The 13,632-nt window shown below is 42.9% G+C and overlaps 1 protein-coding gene across 1 annotated transcript in view; it reads left to right on the forward strand.

Moving 5' to 3' along the window:
- Positions 1-644: 644 nt before the first annotated feature.
- PRPSAP2 (phosphoribosyl pyrophosphate synthetase associated protein 2) overlaps positions 645-13,632 on the forward strand; it is a 41,214-nt gene continuing 28,226 nt past the window's right edge. The window contains exons 1-3 of the mRNA XM_049776924.1: positions 645-741; positions 993-1,143; positions 5,849-5,901. Coding sequence (XP_049632881.1) covers positions 1,025-1,143; positions 5,849-5,901 — 172 coding nt within the window. The 5' untranslated portion in view covers positions 645-741; positions 993-1,024. The remainder of the gene's footprint in view (positions 742-992; positions 1,144-5,848; positions 5,902-13,632) is intronic.

The following is a 13,632-nucleotide window of genomic DNA, read 5'->3' on the forward strand; positions in this document are numbered from 1 at the left end:
GAAATCACTCCTGGCAGACTCGGGGAACCATACGGGATGCCAGGATTCAAACCACTGCCCTTCTGCATGCAAGGCAAATGCCCTACCTCCATGCTATCTCTCCAGCCCTCTCAAATTTTTTTGAGATTACTATATTTGTGTGTATTAACCTATGTGATGAAAGTTACAACAATAAATAGAAATAGCAGAAAGGTCTGCTTGTCTTCTAGGCCTTTTTAAAACTGCACCTGCCATGCCAGTGACTATAGAACAGGAAATGTAGGGGCTTGCTGGAAAGTTGCCCTCATCTAGCCTAACACCCTCAGTGTGTGTGATAAGGACAGGAAGTCCAGAGAGTGGAAAGGAAAGAAATTATTCGTTATTCACAATATTAGACCTTAAGTGAAGTGACCCTACATGACCCTAAGGGACGATTTTTAGGCTAGAGTCCTCCTGCCTTTTACTTGGGTGATTCTGTACTTCAATGCAGATTAAGAGATCAGTTTTAGAGGTGAACACAGGCAGAGAGGCAGTGAATGGCTAAAGGAGGTTTTATGTTAAATAGATATTAAAGGAAACATGGGGAATAGATGAATCAGTTATTCATTGTTGAGGAACATTCATATCCTTACTAACGGCTCTGTCATTTTTCTGTGTTAATCCAGGAGGAATTTTGTTGTCAGAGAATAGAAGGAAGTTGCCCATAACTGACTTTTAAGCAGCAGACTATAAAACACTGAGCTCTTCAGCTCCACCTTTCTTGTAAGTTTGTCATTTATTCCTCATCATAAAATTTATAAAATTTTTTTTTTCATATATTTGAAAAAGGCCTGTGTTACTTTGGATCTTCAGACCTGAATGAGTTTTCTATTTGTCATATAATCATACTTAACATTGAGAATCTGATGATAAATGCTAATTTCCTTTAACTGAAGTTCTTTGATATTTAAAATATGTATTCAGGTGTACTTAATTTCAAATGGCATTTTGTGATACATTCTGTACCTTTCTAGGCTCTGAGAATTGGAAAATCAAGAAGGTTTTGATGTTTTGTGTGACGCCACCTGAATTAGAAACTAAGATGAACATAACTAAAGGAGGTTTGGTGTTGTTTTCAGCAAATTCTAACTCATCATGTATGGAGCTTTCAAAGAAAATTGCTGAGTAAGTTAGAACCACATCGTTAAAATTTATATTCATTGTGGGGTGTTTTAAAAATATTTGATAATTAATGCTGATTTTTTTTTGGGGGGCCACATCCGTTTGATGCTCAGGGGTTACTCCTGGCTATGCACTCAGAAATAGCCCCTAGCTTGGGGGGACCATATGGGACGCCAGGGGATCGAACCGAGGTCCGTTCCTTGGCTAGCGCTTGCAAAGCAGACACCTTACCTCTAGTGCCACCTCACCGGCCCTTTAATGCTGATTGTTAACCTGAAAACAGTCATATCATAATATGTATATTGTCTATATGGATTGAGGGCTAATGTTTTGTAAACTTTTGTAATTTCTTAAAACTTCCTTCCAGTAGATACTCAGTTATGCTAGATGCTAGATATTTACAGAAGTACCAACGTAGAAAGTATAGTGATGTGTATAGTATATGAATATAGTTTATAGGCTATTTATAAATTATAGCTAAGTATAATTTCAAAAACATTTTTTTGTTTCTGGGCCACACACCTGGTGGTACTTAAGGGTTATTCCTAGCTCTGTGCTCAGAAATCACTCCTGGCATGTGGGGGTGGGGTGGGGTGGGGTGGCTATATGGGATGCCAGCAATTGAACCCTGGTTGACTATATGTGAGGCAAATGCCTTACCCGCTTTGCTATAGCTCTGACTTCTAATTTAAATTATTTATTTATTTATTTTTTGGTTTTTGGGTCACACCCAGTGGTGCTTAGGCATTCCTCCTGGCTCTGTGCTCAGAAGTTGCTCCTCGCAGTCTGTGTTTTGTTGTTTTTTTGTTTTGTTTTGTTTTTGGGCCACACCCGGCGGTGCCCAGGGGTTACTCCTGGCTGTCTGCTCAGAAATAGCTCCTGGCAGGCACGGGGGACCATATGGGACACCGGGATTTGAACCAACCACCTTTGGTCCTGGATCGGCTGCTTGCAAGGCAAACGCCGCTGTGCTATCTCTCCGGGCCCGCTCCTCGCAGTCTGGGGGACCATATGGGATGCAAGGATTCGAACCGGGGCCTGTCCTGTTTTGGCCACATGCAAGACAAACACCTTACAGCTGTGCTATCCCTCCGGCCCCTAATTTCAATTTTTTATTAAATAAATATTGAACCTTTGTTGTGTATTAGTCCTTGATCTAGTATTGGAGATGAACCATGAGCAAGAGCAAGCTATAATCAAGTCAGGATTCTTCTTCTTCTTCTTCTTCTTCTTTTTTTTTTTTTTTTTTTGGTTTTCGGACCACACCTGTTTGATGCTCAGGGGTTACTCCTGGCTAAGTGCTCAGAAATTGCCCCTGGCTTGGGGGGACCATATGGGACGCCGGGGGATCGAACCGTGGTCCTTCCTTGGCTAGCACTTGCAAGGCAGACACCTTACCTCTAGCGCCACCTTGCGGACCCCTCCTGCTTCTCCTCCTCCCCCTTCTTCTCTTCTTCCTCCCCTCCTCCTCCTCCCCCTTTTTTGTTTTTGGGTCACACCCATTCAGCTCAGAAGTTACTCCTGACTATGCGCTCAGAAATCGCTTCGGGGACCCCGGGGGGATAGAACCTCGGTCTGTCCTAGCCTAGCTCTTGCAAGGCAGATGCCTTACCTCTAGCACCACCACTCTGGTCCCGCGCTTTTTTGGGGGGGGGCACACCTGGTGATGCTCAGGGGTTACTCCTGGCTATGCGCTCAGAAATTGCTCCTGGCATGGGGGACCTTATGGGACGCTGGGGATCTAATCCAGGTCCATCCCTCAGGCCCCACTTTTTTGTTGTTGTTTTGGGGCCGAACCCAGTGACGCTCAGGGGTTACTCCTGGCTATGAGCTCAGAAATTGTTCCTGGCTTGGGGAACCATATGGGATCCCAGGAGACTGAACCCCGGTCAGTTCTAGGTTAGTGTGCGCAAGGCAGACGCGTTACCGCTTGCACCACTGTTCTGGCCCCCCACTTTTTTTTTTCCTAAGACAAATGCCTTACCTGGCTATCTCTGGCCCTGGCTCTTTTTTTGTTGTTGTTGCTTTGGTTTTGGGCCATCCCTGACTAAGCTCAGGGTTTATTCCTGGTTCTGTTCTCAGGAATCACTTCTGGAAGGGCTGGGAGTGTGATGGGTGCTAGGGATCGACCCTTGGTCAGCTCTGTACAAGGCAAGCATCCTATCCTCCATACTACTGCTTTAGTCCTAAGTCAGGATTCTTTTTCTTTATTCAGTAGGGGAGTAGACAAGAAGAAAATACCAGGGACTAGAAGCTAGTTCAAGAATTAAGGCATTTGGGCCTGGAGAGATAGCACAGCGGCGTTTGCCTTGCAAGCAGCCGATCCAGGACCTAAGGTGGTTGGTTCGAATCCCGGTGTCCCATATGGTCTCCCGTGCCTGCCAGGAGCTATTTCTGAGCAGACAGCCAGGAGTAACCCCTGAGCACCGCCGGGTGTGGCCCAAAAACCAAAAAAAAAAAAAAAAAAGGCAACTCACATGTAAAGCAAATGCTATACTTTTTTTTTTTTTTGGTTTTTTGGTCACACCCGGCAGTGCTCAGGGGTTACTCCTGGCTGTCTGCTCAGAAATAGCTCCTGGCAGGCACGGGGGACCATATGGGACACTGGGATTCGAACCAACCACCTTTGGTCCTGGATCGGCTGCTTGCAAGGCAAACGCCGCTGTACTATCTCTCTGGGCCCCTGCAAATGCTATACTTTTGAGTTACATCTCTGGATCTCAGGGGTGTCTTTTATTTATTTTTTTTATTTTTCTAGAGGACACATTCTATAGTGCTTGAGGATACTCCTGAGGAGGTGCTTGGGAGTTGTTCCTTGAGTACCTGGGATTGATTGAAGTGAGACTTTATATATTTTATATATATATATAAATATATTTTATAAAATATATAAATGAATTAAAAGTGGGGCCTTTTATTTATTTATTTATTTATTTATTTATTTATTTATTTATTTATTTATTTAGGTTTTTGAGTCACACCCGGCAGCGCTCAGGGGTTACTCCTGCTTCTATGCTCAGAAATTGCTCCTTTCAGGCTCAGGGGACCATATGTGATGCCGGGATTCAAACCACATGTCCTCCTGCAAGCAAGGCAAATTCGTTATCTCCATGCTATCTCTCCGACCCCCTTTACTTAATTTTAATTATTTATTTATTTTTTGTTTTGGGGCCACACCTGGCAGTGTTCAGGGCTTACTTCTGGGTTTACACTCAGGGATCCTTCTTGCCTGGCTTGGGACCATAGTTGTGCCAGGGCTAATACTTGGGTCATCCATGTGCAAGGAAGTGCCCTTCCTGTTGTACTAACTCTCTGGCCCCATTTTTGGGGACTTTTGAATTGAGAGGGTGATGTGTGAGTTGAGAAACCTTGATAAGCTGCCCCATCAAGGTGTTGAGGGCAATTTCTCCAGGCAAGAGGGAAGAACAGATTGAAGACTGTGACAAGGGGCCGGGCAGTGGCGCTAGAGGTAAGGTGCCTGCCTTGCCTGCGCTAGCCTTGGACGGACCACGGTTCGATCCCCCAGCGTCCCATATGGTCCCCCAAGCCAGAAGTGACTTCTGAGCACATAGCCAGGAGTAACCCCTGAGCATCACCGGGTGTGGCCCAAAAACAAAAAAAAAAAAAAAAAAAGAAGACTGTGACAAGCAGCAGGAGGAAGTGGTGACACTCAGGAACATGGCTGGAGTGAAGAGAGGACAAGGAAATAGCTGGGGAGGTGTAGAGAATTTCGTCTACCTTCTTGGGTAGGCAAGGGGTAGAATGAGGAGTTGGGTAATGAGTGACAATATTTACTTTAAATTTTATGATAGAAACACCTTTTAACTTTTTTTTTGTTTGTTTTTTGTGGGTCACACCTGGCTGCACTCAGGGGTTACTCCTGGCACTACACTCAGAAATCGCTCCTGGGAGGCTCGAGGGATCATATGGGATGCCAGGATTTGAACTACCGTTCGTCCTGGATCGGCTGCTTGCAAGGCAAACGCCTTATTACTGTGCTATCTCTATGGCCCAAAAACACCTTTTACTTTTATGAATTATCTTTCAGTAGTAAAGATGTTGAGTCTGTGACTCAGAATGAGCTCTTTCATGTGCGGGATATTAAAAACAGACTAGTAAATGCTCACAGGCAATGGGAATGAAGAACTTGAGAACTGATTTTTAGTAGGAAGCTTGCCACTGGGAGGTGGGGGAGAGGAATAGAACAGAAAAGAGAAGAACACTGTGACAATGGTAGAGGGAAGAGGTCACTTGGGAGGAGGGGTTGGGGTGCTGAAAGGTGGTAAAATGATATACATCAAGCCCTATGAGTAACAGTATTGTAAACCACAGTGCCTAAAATAAAAAAAAAAAGCCTGTTTTAGAGGCAGAGTGAAAGGATTGGTATTGAAACATGATATGCCAGAAACCCAGTCATGAAAAGTGACAATTCACAATGAATAAATTATAAAAATAATAAGTAAATAAAAATGGGGGTAGAGTGATAATATAGTGGGTAGGGCATTTGTCTTATATGCAGCTGTCCTGGGTTTGATCCCGAGCATCGCATATGGTCTCCCAAGCACCATCAGGTGTAATTTCTGAGTGGAATTGCAGGAGTGCCTGAACATTACCAGGTATGGCCCAGAAACAAAATAAATTTAAAACTAAACAGATACTGAGTTTGTTTGATTCCACTTTCAGCTTTCCCCCTTTTTCTTTTCTCTAGGCGACTGGGGGTAGAGATGGGCAAGGTGCAAGTTTACCAGGAACCCAACAGAGGTAAGCTGTCTTGGATATGCATAATGCTCATCTTTCTTGTGGCTTGTGATACATCTACATTGGGCTCAGTGTAGTTAGTAACCAGGCTAACAAGGTGGGTAAAAGTATTTTTTATTCTTTTTGGGAGCAGGGATCGACCTAGGGCCTCATGCATATGAAAAATTGCCTTTCCACTGAGAGTGGAAAGAGTTTTACCCCAGTAAAAGTGGTATTTTAGCTCTCACCTGTGCTAGGTAAATATAGGCTCCTGTTCTCTGGCTTTTGGACCTCATCCAAGAAAAACTAGATAGATGAAAGTACTGGCTAACTGAATGGAAATTCAAGCTCAAGACCTTGGTTGAGTTTATGTCACTTTATTTACTTTTTATTTTTTTTAAAATATTGAACACTTCACGATTTTGCATGTCATCCTTCCATCCTTCTCTTTATTGTTCCAATTTACTATTGTGCTGCTGAAGCGAGCACGAGTTTATGTCATTTAAGGTAGAAGTAACTCCTGATAGACATGGTTGTCTTTGGTACTGCCTGTCTGTGTACTTGGCTATGGGCTAACCATCATGAGATCCACTTAGGAAATGCTTTAGCTATCGCATCATAAGCACCCTGGGTTCTAAGGGTGTGTGCTACTTCATCTCTGTAGTTTCTTTAGAAATGCAGGTATTGTAGTCTGACAACCTATCCTTGTCAATAATTACGGCTAGTTTGAGGATTATAAAGGAAAATTTGAATGTCGGACCTAGGTTATGGCACATAGTAGAAGTAATAAATATTTTCCTTTTCCATTGTAGGAAAGATTCTCCCCCTCCCAACCATACCTAAACATTACAGCTTTTACAAGAGACTTTAAAAAGGCATAACTTTGTCCTGCCTCTATTATTTTCTCTAGTACTTCCTCTCCCAGGATTTCCCTCCTGTGTTTTTGTTTGCTTGTTTTGTTAAGGCTTACTCCTGGCTCTGCATTCAGGAATTATTACTGGCAGGGCTGGGGAGGGAACTTTATGGGATGCCAGGGATTGAACCTGGGTAGGCTGCATGCAAGGCAAGCACCTTACCCATTCATTATTCACCTATTCATTATTTCTCTGGCCCTTCCCTGTGTTTCTTAAGGAAAACTATACAGTTGAAGAAAGCAAGCAGGGAAAGTGTGAGGAAGATCCTGATGAAGATCCTGACAAAATGTAATCAGATGGTGTCCCTTGTTATGGTGACAGATTTCTGAGGAAGTTGGTCCATCCTTCCAGGTTCAGAATGAAGGCAGAGATGCTAGGTACAACTCTTTTGAGAGAAGGACAGGACAGAGCTAATATCATAAATTTCTATTATTAGCATATATTTAAGATAAGTTCATGGGTTAAGGTTAGGATGGGGTTCCAGAAATAGCAGAGGCAAGGCTCTTATCCAGATTTTCTTGAATCTAAAGTTAATTTTCTTTCCATAGTAACATGCATTTTTTATTATCTTAATTTTGGGGGACATGTTAGGCCATGACTAATGGTGCCCGTAGAATGCTGCTGACTCTGCTTAGGGACCATGCATTGCTTGGGAATGAACCCAGGCCTCCTGCTTGCAAAGCATGCACTTAACCCATCCAGTCCTATTTCCAATATATATATATTTTTTTTGGTTTTTGGGCCACACCCTGTGACGCTCAGGGGTTACTCCTGGCTATGCGCTCAGAAGTTGCTCCTGGCTTCTTGGGGGACCATATGGGACGCCGGGGGATCGAACCGCCGTCCGTCCTAGGCTAGCGCAGGCAAGGCAGGCACCTTACCTCCAGCGCCACCGCCCGGCCCCCTATTTCCAATATTTTAAATTATTATTATTTTGGTTTTTGGGCCACACCCGGTGATGCTTAGAGGTTACTCCTGGCTTTGTGCTCAGAAATTGCTCCTGGCTTGGGGGACCACATGGGACGCCAGGGGATTGGATTGAACCGTGGTCCATCCTAGGCTAGCAATGGGCAAGGCAGACACCTTACTGCTTGCACCACCGTTTTGGCACCTCCAATATTTTAATTTTTATTTAAAAAAAATTTTTTTTTTTTTTTTTTTTTTGGTTTTTGGGCCACACCCAGCAGTGCTCAGGGGTTACTCCTGGCTGTCTGCTCAGAAATAGCTCCTGGCAGGCACGGGGGACCATATGGGACACTGGGATTCGAACCAACCACCTTTGGTCCTGGATCGGCTGGTTGCAGGGCAAACACCGCTGTACTATCTCTCCGGGCCCTCTATTCATCTTTTTTTCCCTTCTAGCACTACCTGTTGAAGAAGCTTTTCTTGCTTCATTTCACATGTTTTGCTTCTTTATTAAAGATAATTGGATGTATACTTAAGGATTTGTCCTAGAATATTCAATTCTTTTTTTGTTTGTTTGTTTGTTTGTTTTTTGTTTTTTGGGTCACACCCGGCAGCACTCAGGGGTTACTCCTGGCAGGCTCGGGGGACCATATGGGATACCAGGATGCAAACCACTGTCCTTCTGTATGCAAGGCAAACGCCCTACCTCCATGCCATCTCTCCGGCCCCCATGCTGTTTTTATTATTACTGCTTTATAGTTTGAAGTTGGGGAAAATGAGAGGTGCCTTCCTCTTTTCCCCAAGGATTGCTTTAGCTCTTTGTGAGGTTTATTGTTCCATATGAATTTCAGAAGCATTTTATTTCTTTCTTTTAAATATATGGGTATCCAAATAAATATAATGCTTTAGAGAGTATTGGCATTTTTTGTTTGTTTATTTATTTTTGACTTTTGGGTCACAATGGGCAGCGCTCAGGGGTTTCTCTTGGTTCTATGCTCAGAAATCTTTCCTGGCAGGCTCAGGGGACCAAATGGGATGCCAGGATTCAAAGCACCGTCCTCTGCATGCAAGGCAAATGCCTTACCTCCTGCTATCTCTCTGGCCTTTGTTTATTTTTTTGGATCACTTCTGGCAGTGCTCAGGGGTTACTCCTGGCTTTATGCTCAAAAATTGCTCCTGGTAGGCTTGGGGGACCATATAGGATTCTGGGATTCGAACCACTGTCCTTCTGCAGGCAAGGCAAATGCCCTACCTTCGTGCTATCTCTCCAGCCCCAGAATTGGCATTTTAATGGTGTTAATCCTTCCACTATATGAGAGGGGATGTGTTTCCATTTTCTCATGTCCTTTTTAATTTTTTTTTTTTTCGGTTTTTGGGTCACACCCAGCAGCGCTCAGGCTTAGGGGTTACTCCTGGCTCATTGTTCAGAAATCGCCCCCAGCAGGCTTGGGGGACCATATGGGATGCCGGGATTTGAACCACCGTCCTTCTGCATGCAAGGCAAATGCCTTACCATTGTGCTATCTCTCCGGCCCCATCTTTTTAATTTTTTGTAGTGTTTTGTAGTTTTCTTTGTATGGACCTTTCACTTTAAATTGATTTCAGGGCCGGAGAGATAACATGGAGGTAGGGCATTTCCCTTGCATACAGAAGTACAGTGGTTCGAATCCCGGCATCCCATATGGTCCCCCGAGCCATGTTTCGAATCCCGGCATTCCATTGGTCCCCTGAGCCTGCCAGGAGTAATCCCTGAGCGCTACTGGGTGTGACCCAAAAACCAAAAAAAAAAAAAAAAAAAAGTTGATTCCAAGGTACTTGATTTTCTGAGACACAATTTTGAATGGGATTGCTTTTTTTGTTTTGTTTTTGTTTTATTTTTTGTTTTTGGGTCACACCCAGTCATGCTCATGGGTTACTCCTGGCTTTATGCTCAGAAATCGCTCCTGGCAGGCTCGGAGGACCATATGGGGTGCTGGGATTAGAACCACCAACCTTCTTCATGAAAGGCAAATGCCTTACCTCCATGCTATCTCTCCGGCCCCTGGGATTGCTTTTTTAATGTCTTTCTTTTCTTTTATTATTTGTATATAGAAAAATAGTAGATTTTTGCATATTAATCTTGTAGCCTGCCACTTTGCTATATAGGTATATTGTTTCTAGAAACTTTTTAGAAGTCTTTAGGATTTTCTAAGTATAGTATTATGTCATCTGCAGATAATGAGTGTTTTACTTCTTCCTTTCTTAACTGGATGCCCTCAATGCGCTTTTTTTTTTTTGCCTAATTGTTATGGCAATTCCAATACACAATAGAAGTGGCAAGAGTGGGCGATCTTGTTTTGTGCCAGAACTTAGAGGAAAGGCTTTACTCCACTGAGTAATGTTTGCTGTATACTTGTGATAGATGGCTTACTATATAGAGGAAAATTCCTTTAGTTCTCATCTTGAGAGTTTTTATTATGAATGGGTGCTGAATCTTGTCAAATGCTTTCTCTGCATCTACTGATATGATCATATTATTTTAACTTTTCTATTTATTGATGTGATGTTTTATGTTAATTGACTTGCAATGTTAAACTATCCTTCCATTCCTGGGGATGAATCCTACTTGGTAATAGTATGACCTTTTTGAAGAATTGTTGGATTCTATTTGCTATTATTTGTGGGGGAGGGATTTGGGCCACACCTGGTGGTGCTCAGGGGCTACTCCTGGCTCTGTGCTCAAAAATTGCTCCTGGCTCAGGGGAGCATATGGGATACTGGGGATTGAATATGAGTCCATCCTTGGTCAGTCACGTGCAAGGCAAGCGCCCTACCACTATGCTACCACTCTGGCCCCACCATTTGCTAGAATTTTTTTTAGGCTCTTTGCCCCTGGTTCATCAAAAAGATATCCATCTGTAGATCTCTTATTTTGTAGTGTCTCTGCTTTTAGTATCAAGATGTTAGAATTATAGAAACTATTTGGGAATATTTCTGTTTTCAATTTCCAGAAGATATTGAAAAAGGTTGGCAGTCTGATATCTGGAAGAGCTTGAAAAAGATTGGCAGTAGGTCCTCTTTAAAAGGCTGAAGGAATTTGCTAGTGAATTCATCTGGGCTCAGACTTACATTTTTGGGAAGACTTTTGATTACTATTTAATATCTCTGATAGTGATAGGTCTGCTCATGTATTTTATTTTATTTTTATTTTTAGTTGTTTTTGGTATTTTTTTCTGGGTCACACACAGCGGTGCTCAGGCATTACTCCAGGCAGGCATGGGATGCCAGGATTTGAACCAACGTACATCTGGTTTGGATGCGTGCAAGGCAAACACTCTACTATCTCTCCAGCCCTATTTATTTTATGTTATTTTATTTGGTTTTTGGGTCACACCCAGCAGCGCTCAGGGGTTACTCCTGGCTCTGCACTCAGAAGTCACTCCTGGCAGGCTCAGGGGACCATATGGAATGCTGGGATTCGAACCGGGGTCTGTCCTGTGTTGGCTGCGTGTAAGGCAAATGCCTTACTGCTGTGCTGTCACTCTGGCCCTGTTCATGTATTTTAAGTCATCTTGGGTCAACCATTGGAGATCATAGGAGTCCAAGAATATGTCCATTTCTTCTAGGTTCTCTTTTTTTGGTATGCATATTATGGTTATCTTTTGAATTTCTGTACTGTCTATTGTGACATCAACCTTTTCACTTCTGATTCGATTTGTTAGGGTTCTCTTTCTTGGTGAGTCTTGCTGATTGTTTATTGATCTTGCTTATTTTTTTCAAAGAACCAACTTTTGTTTGTTTGGTTTTGGTTTTTGGGTCACTCCTGGCAGTGTTTGGGGGTTATTCCTGGCTCTATGCTCAGAAATCACTCCTGGCAGGCCTGGGGACCGTATGGGATGTGGGGATTCGAACCACCATCCTTCTGTATGCAAGGCAAATGCCGTACCTCCATGCTATCTCTCCAGCCCAAAGAACCAACTCTTGATTTTCTGGAAAAAAAAAATTTTTTTTTGCAAGGGTTTTTCCCAGTTCAATCATTTCTGCTTTAAGTTTTATTATTTCCTTCCTGCTGTCTTTTGGCTTATTTTATTGGTCTTTTTTCAATTTCTTAAGCTGTGTGGATATTTATATAGGCCCTTTCTTTCTGATGAATGTTTGCAAAGCTATAAATATTTTCCTTTTTTTTGTGTGTGTGTTTTTTGTTTTTTGTTTTTGGGCCACACTTGTTGTATGTTTGCTTATTTTCCCTCTTTTGTATGCTTGTTTTGAGGCTTTTTTTTTTTTTTTTTTTTTTTTTTTGGATTTTGGGTCACACCCAGCGGTGCTCAAGGGTTACTCCTGGCTCTACGCTCAGAAATTGCTCCTAGCAGGCTCGGGGGACCATATGGGATGCTGGGATTCAAACCGTCCTTCTGCCTGCAAGGCAAATGCCCTACCTCCATGCTCTCTCCAGCCCCAGGGCTTTTTTTTTTTTTTTTAATTATCTTGTGTAAGTTTTTTGTACTTTTTTCTTTGAGCTCACTGTTTCTGTCCTCAGCAGCTATATTACTCTTCTTATAAGGCCTTTCAATGAAATTTTCATTTCGCTTACCAAGTTTTTCATGCAGAATTGGTCTTTACCCACAAGATATGGTGGGATTTTATACTGGTCTTACCATGGTTTCTTTTATGTCCTCAAGGTGATTCTTTCTGATGTCACTGTCAGTTTTCCCATCTGCTAGGGAGGTCTCAGGGAAGTTTTATGTGGGTGAGAGATTTTCTTGTGGCTGCATAAGCAGTTGCCCACATGCGAGGCCATACTTCTGAGCATGGCATCTACCTGTATGGGCCGGCAGAAATTTGTTCTTTTCCAAAGCTTTAGCACCAGCTGCCATGTGCCACCCATTCGGGCTTGGGTGAACTGCTTACTATTTTCAGTATTTTTAGTTAACATGTTCAATATTTTAAAAAACTGGAAGATTAATACAACAAAGTTACATGTAGTCTACCACCTAGATTTAACATTAACATTTTGTTATATGAACATGTATATGTGGAACCATTTAGACACTAACACCTGAATACTTTGCCATGAATCTCCCAGGAGGAGGAGGAGATTTAGAGGGTTAAGGGGATACTGAGCCACATCTAGCTGTGTTCAGGGCTCTGTGCTCAGTGTCTCCTGGTTCTCTGGCAGTATTCCTTGGTTCTGTGCTCAGGAATGACTTCTGGCAGTGCTCAAGAAACTATATGTGGTTCTGGGGTTTGAACTTGGATGGGCTGCATTCAAGGTAGACTCCTTACCTCTTGTACTTTCTCTTGAGCCCAAGAATAAGGACTTTGTTCTACATAAATATATAGCTGTTATCACATGTAAAGAAATTAGCATATTTTTCATACTAAATGCTTGCTCCATAGGATGCACTTGGGGTGTGTGTGTGTGCATCTTATAGTATGAAAAATATGCTAATTTCTTTACAACTAAGGATAACAGCTAAGGAGGAGAGCATCTAAAAACTATGTGCATCTTGGCTGGAGCGGTGGCGCAGCGGTAGGGCATTTGATCCTCAGGCGTCCCATATAGTCCCCCGAGCCAGGAGCGATTTCTGAACGCAGAACCCTGAGCTTCACTGGGTGTGGTCCCCCCCCAAAAAAAAAAAAAGCTATGTGCGTCTAATGTCAGGTGCATCTTATCGAGAGGAAAATGCGGTAGTTCTTGGGGCCTAAATGATGGTACAGCAGGTAGGGCACTTGCCTTGCACATCACTGACCCAGATTCCATTCCTACATATGGTTCTCTGAGCCAGGAGTGATCCCTGAACACAGCCAGGAGTAAGCCCTGAACACTGTTGGATATATCCCCAAACCCACAAAATTAGTTTTCTAATCTATTCATAGTTGTACTAAAGTTGTTTTTAATTTTGTCGTTGTTGAAATTTTTCCACCTGAAAACTAGGATTCTTGGGTGTTAGTGGTG

Source organism: Suncus etruscus, chromosome 7 (assembly GCF_024139225.1).
Source record: "Suncus etruscus isolate mSunEtr1 chromosome 7, mSunEtr1.pri.cur, whole genome shotgun sequence".
Lineage (NCBI taxonomy): Eukaryota > Metazoa > Chordata > Mammalia > Eulipotyphla > Soricidae > Suncus > Suncus etruscus.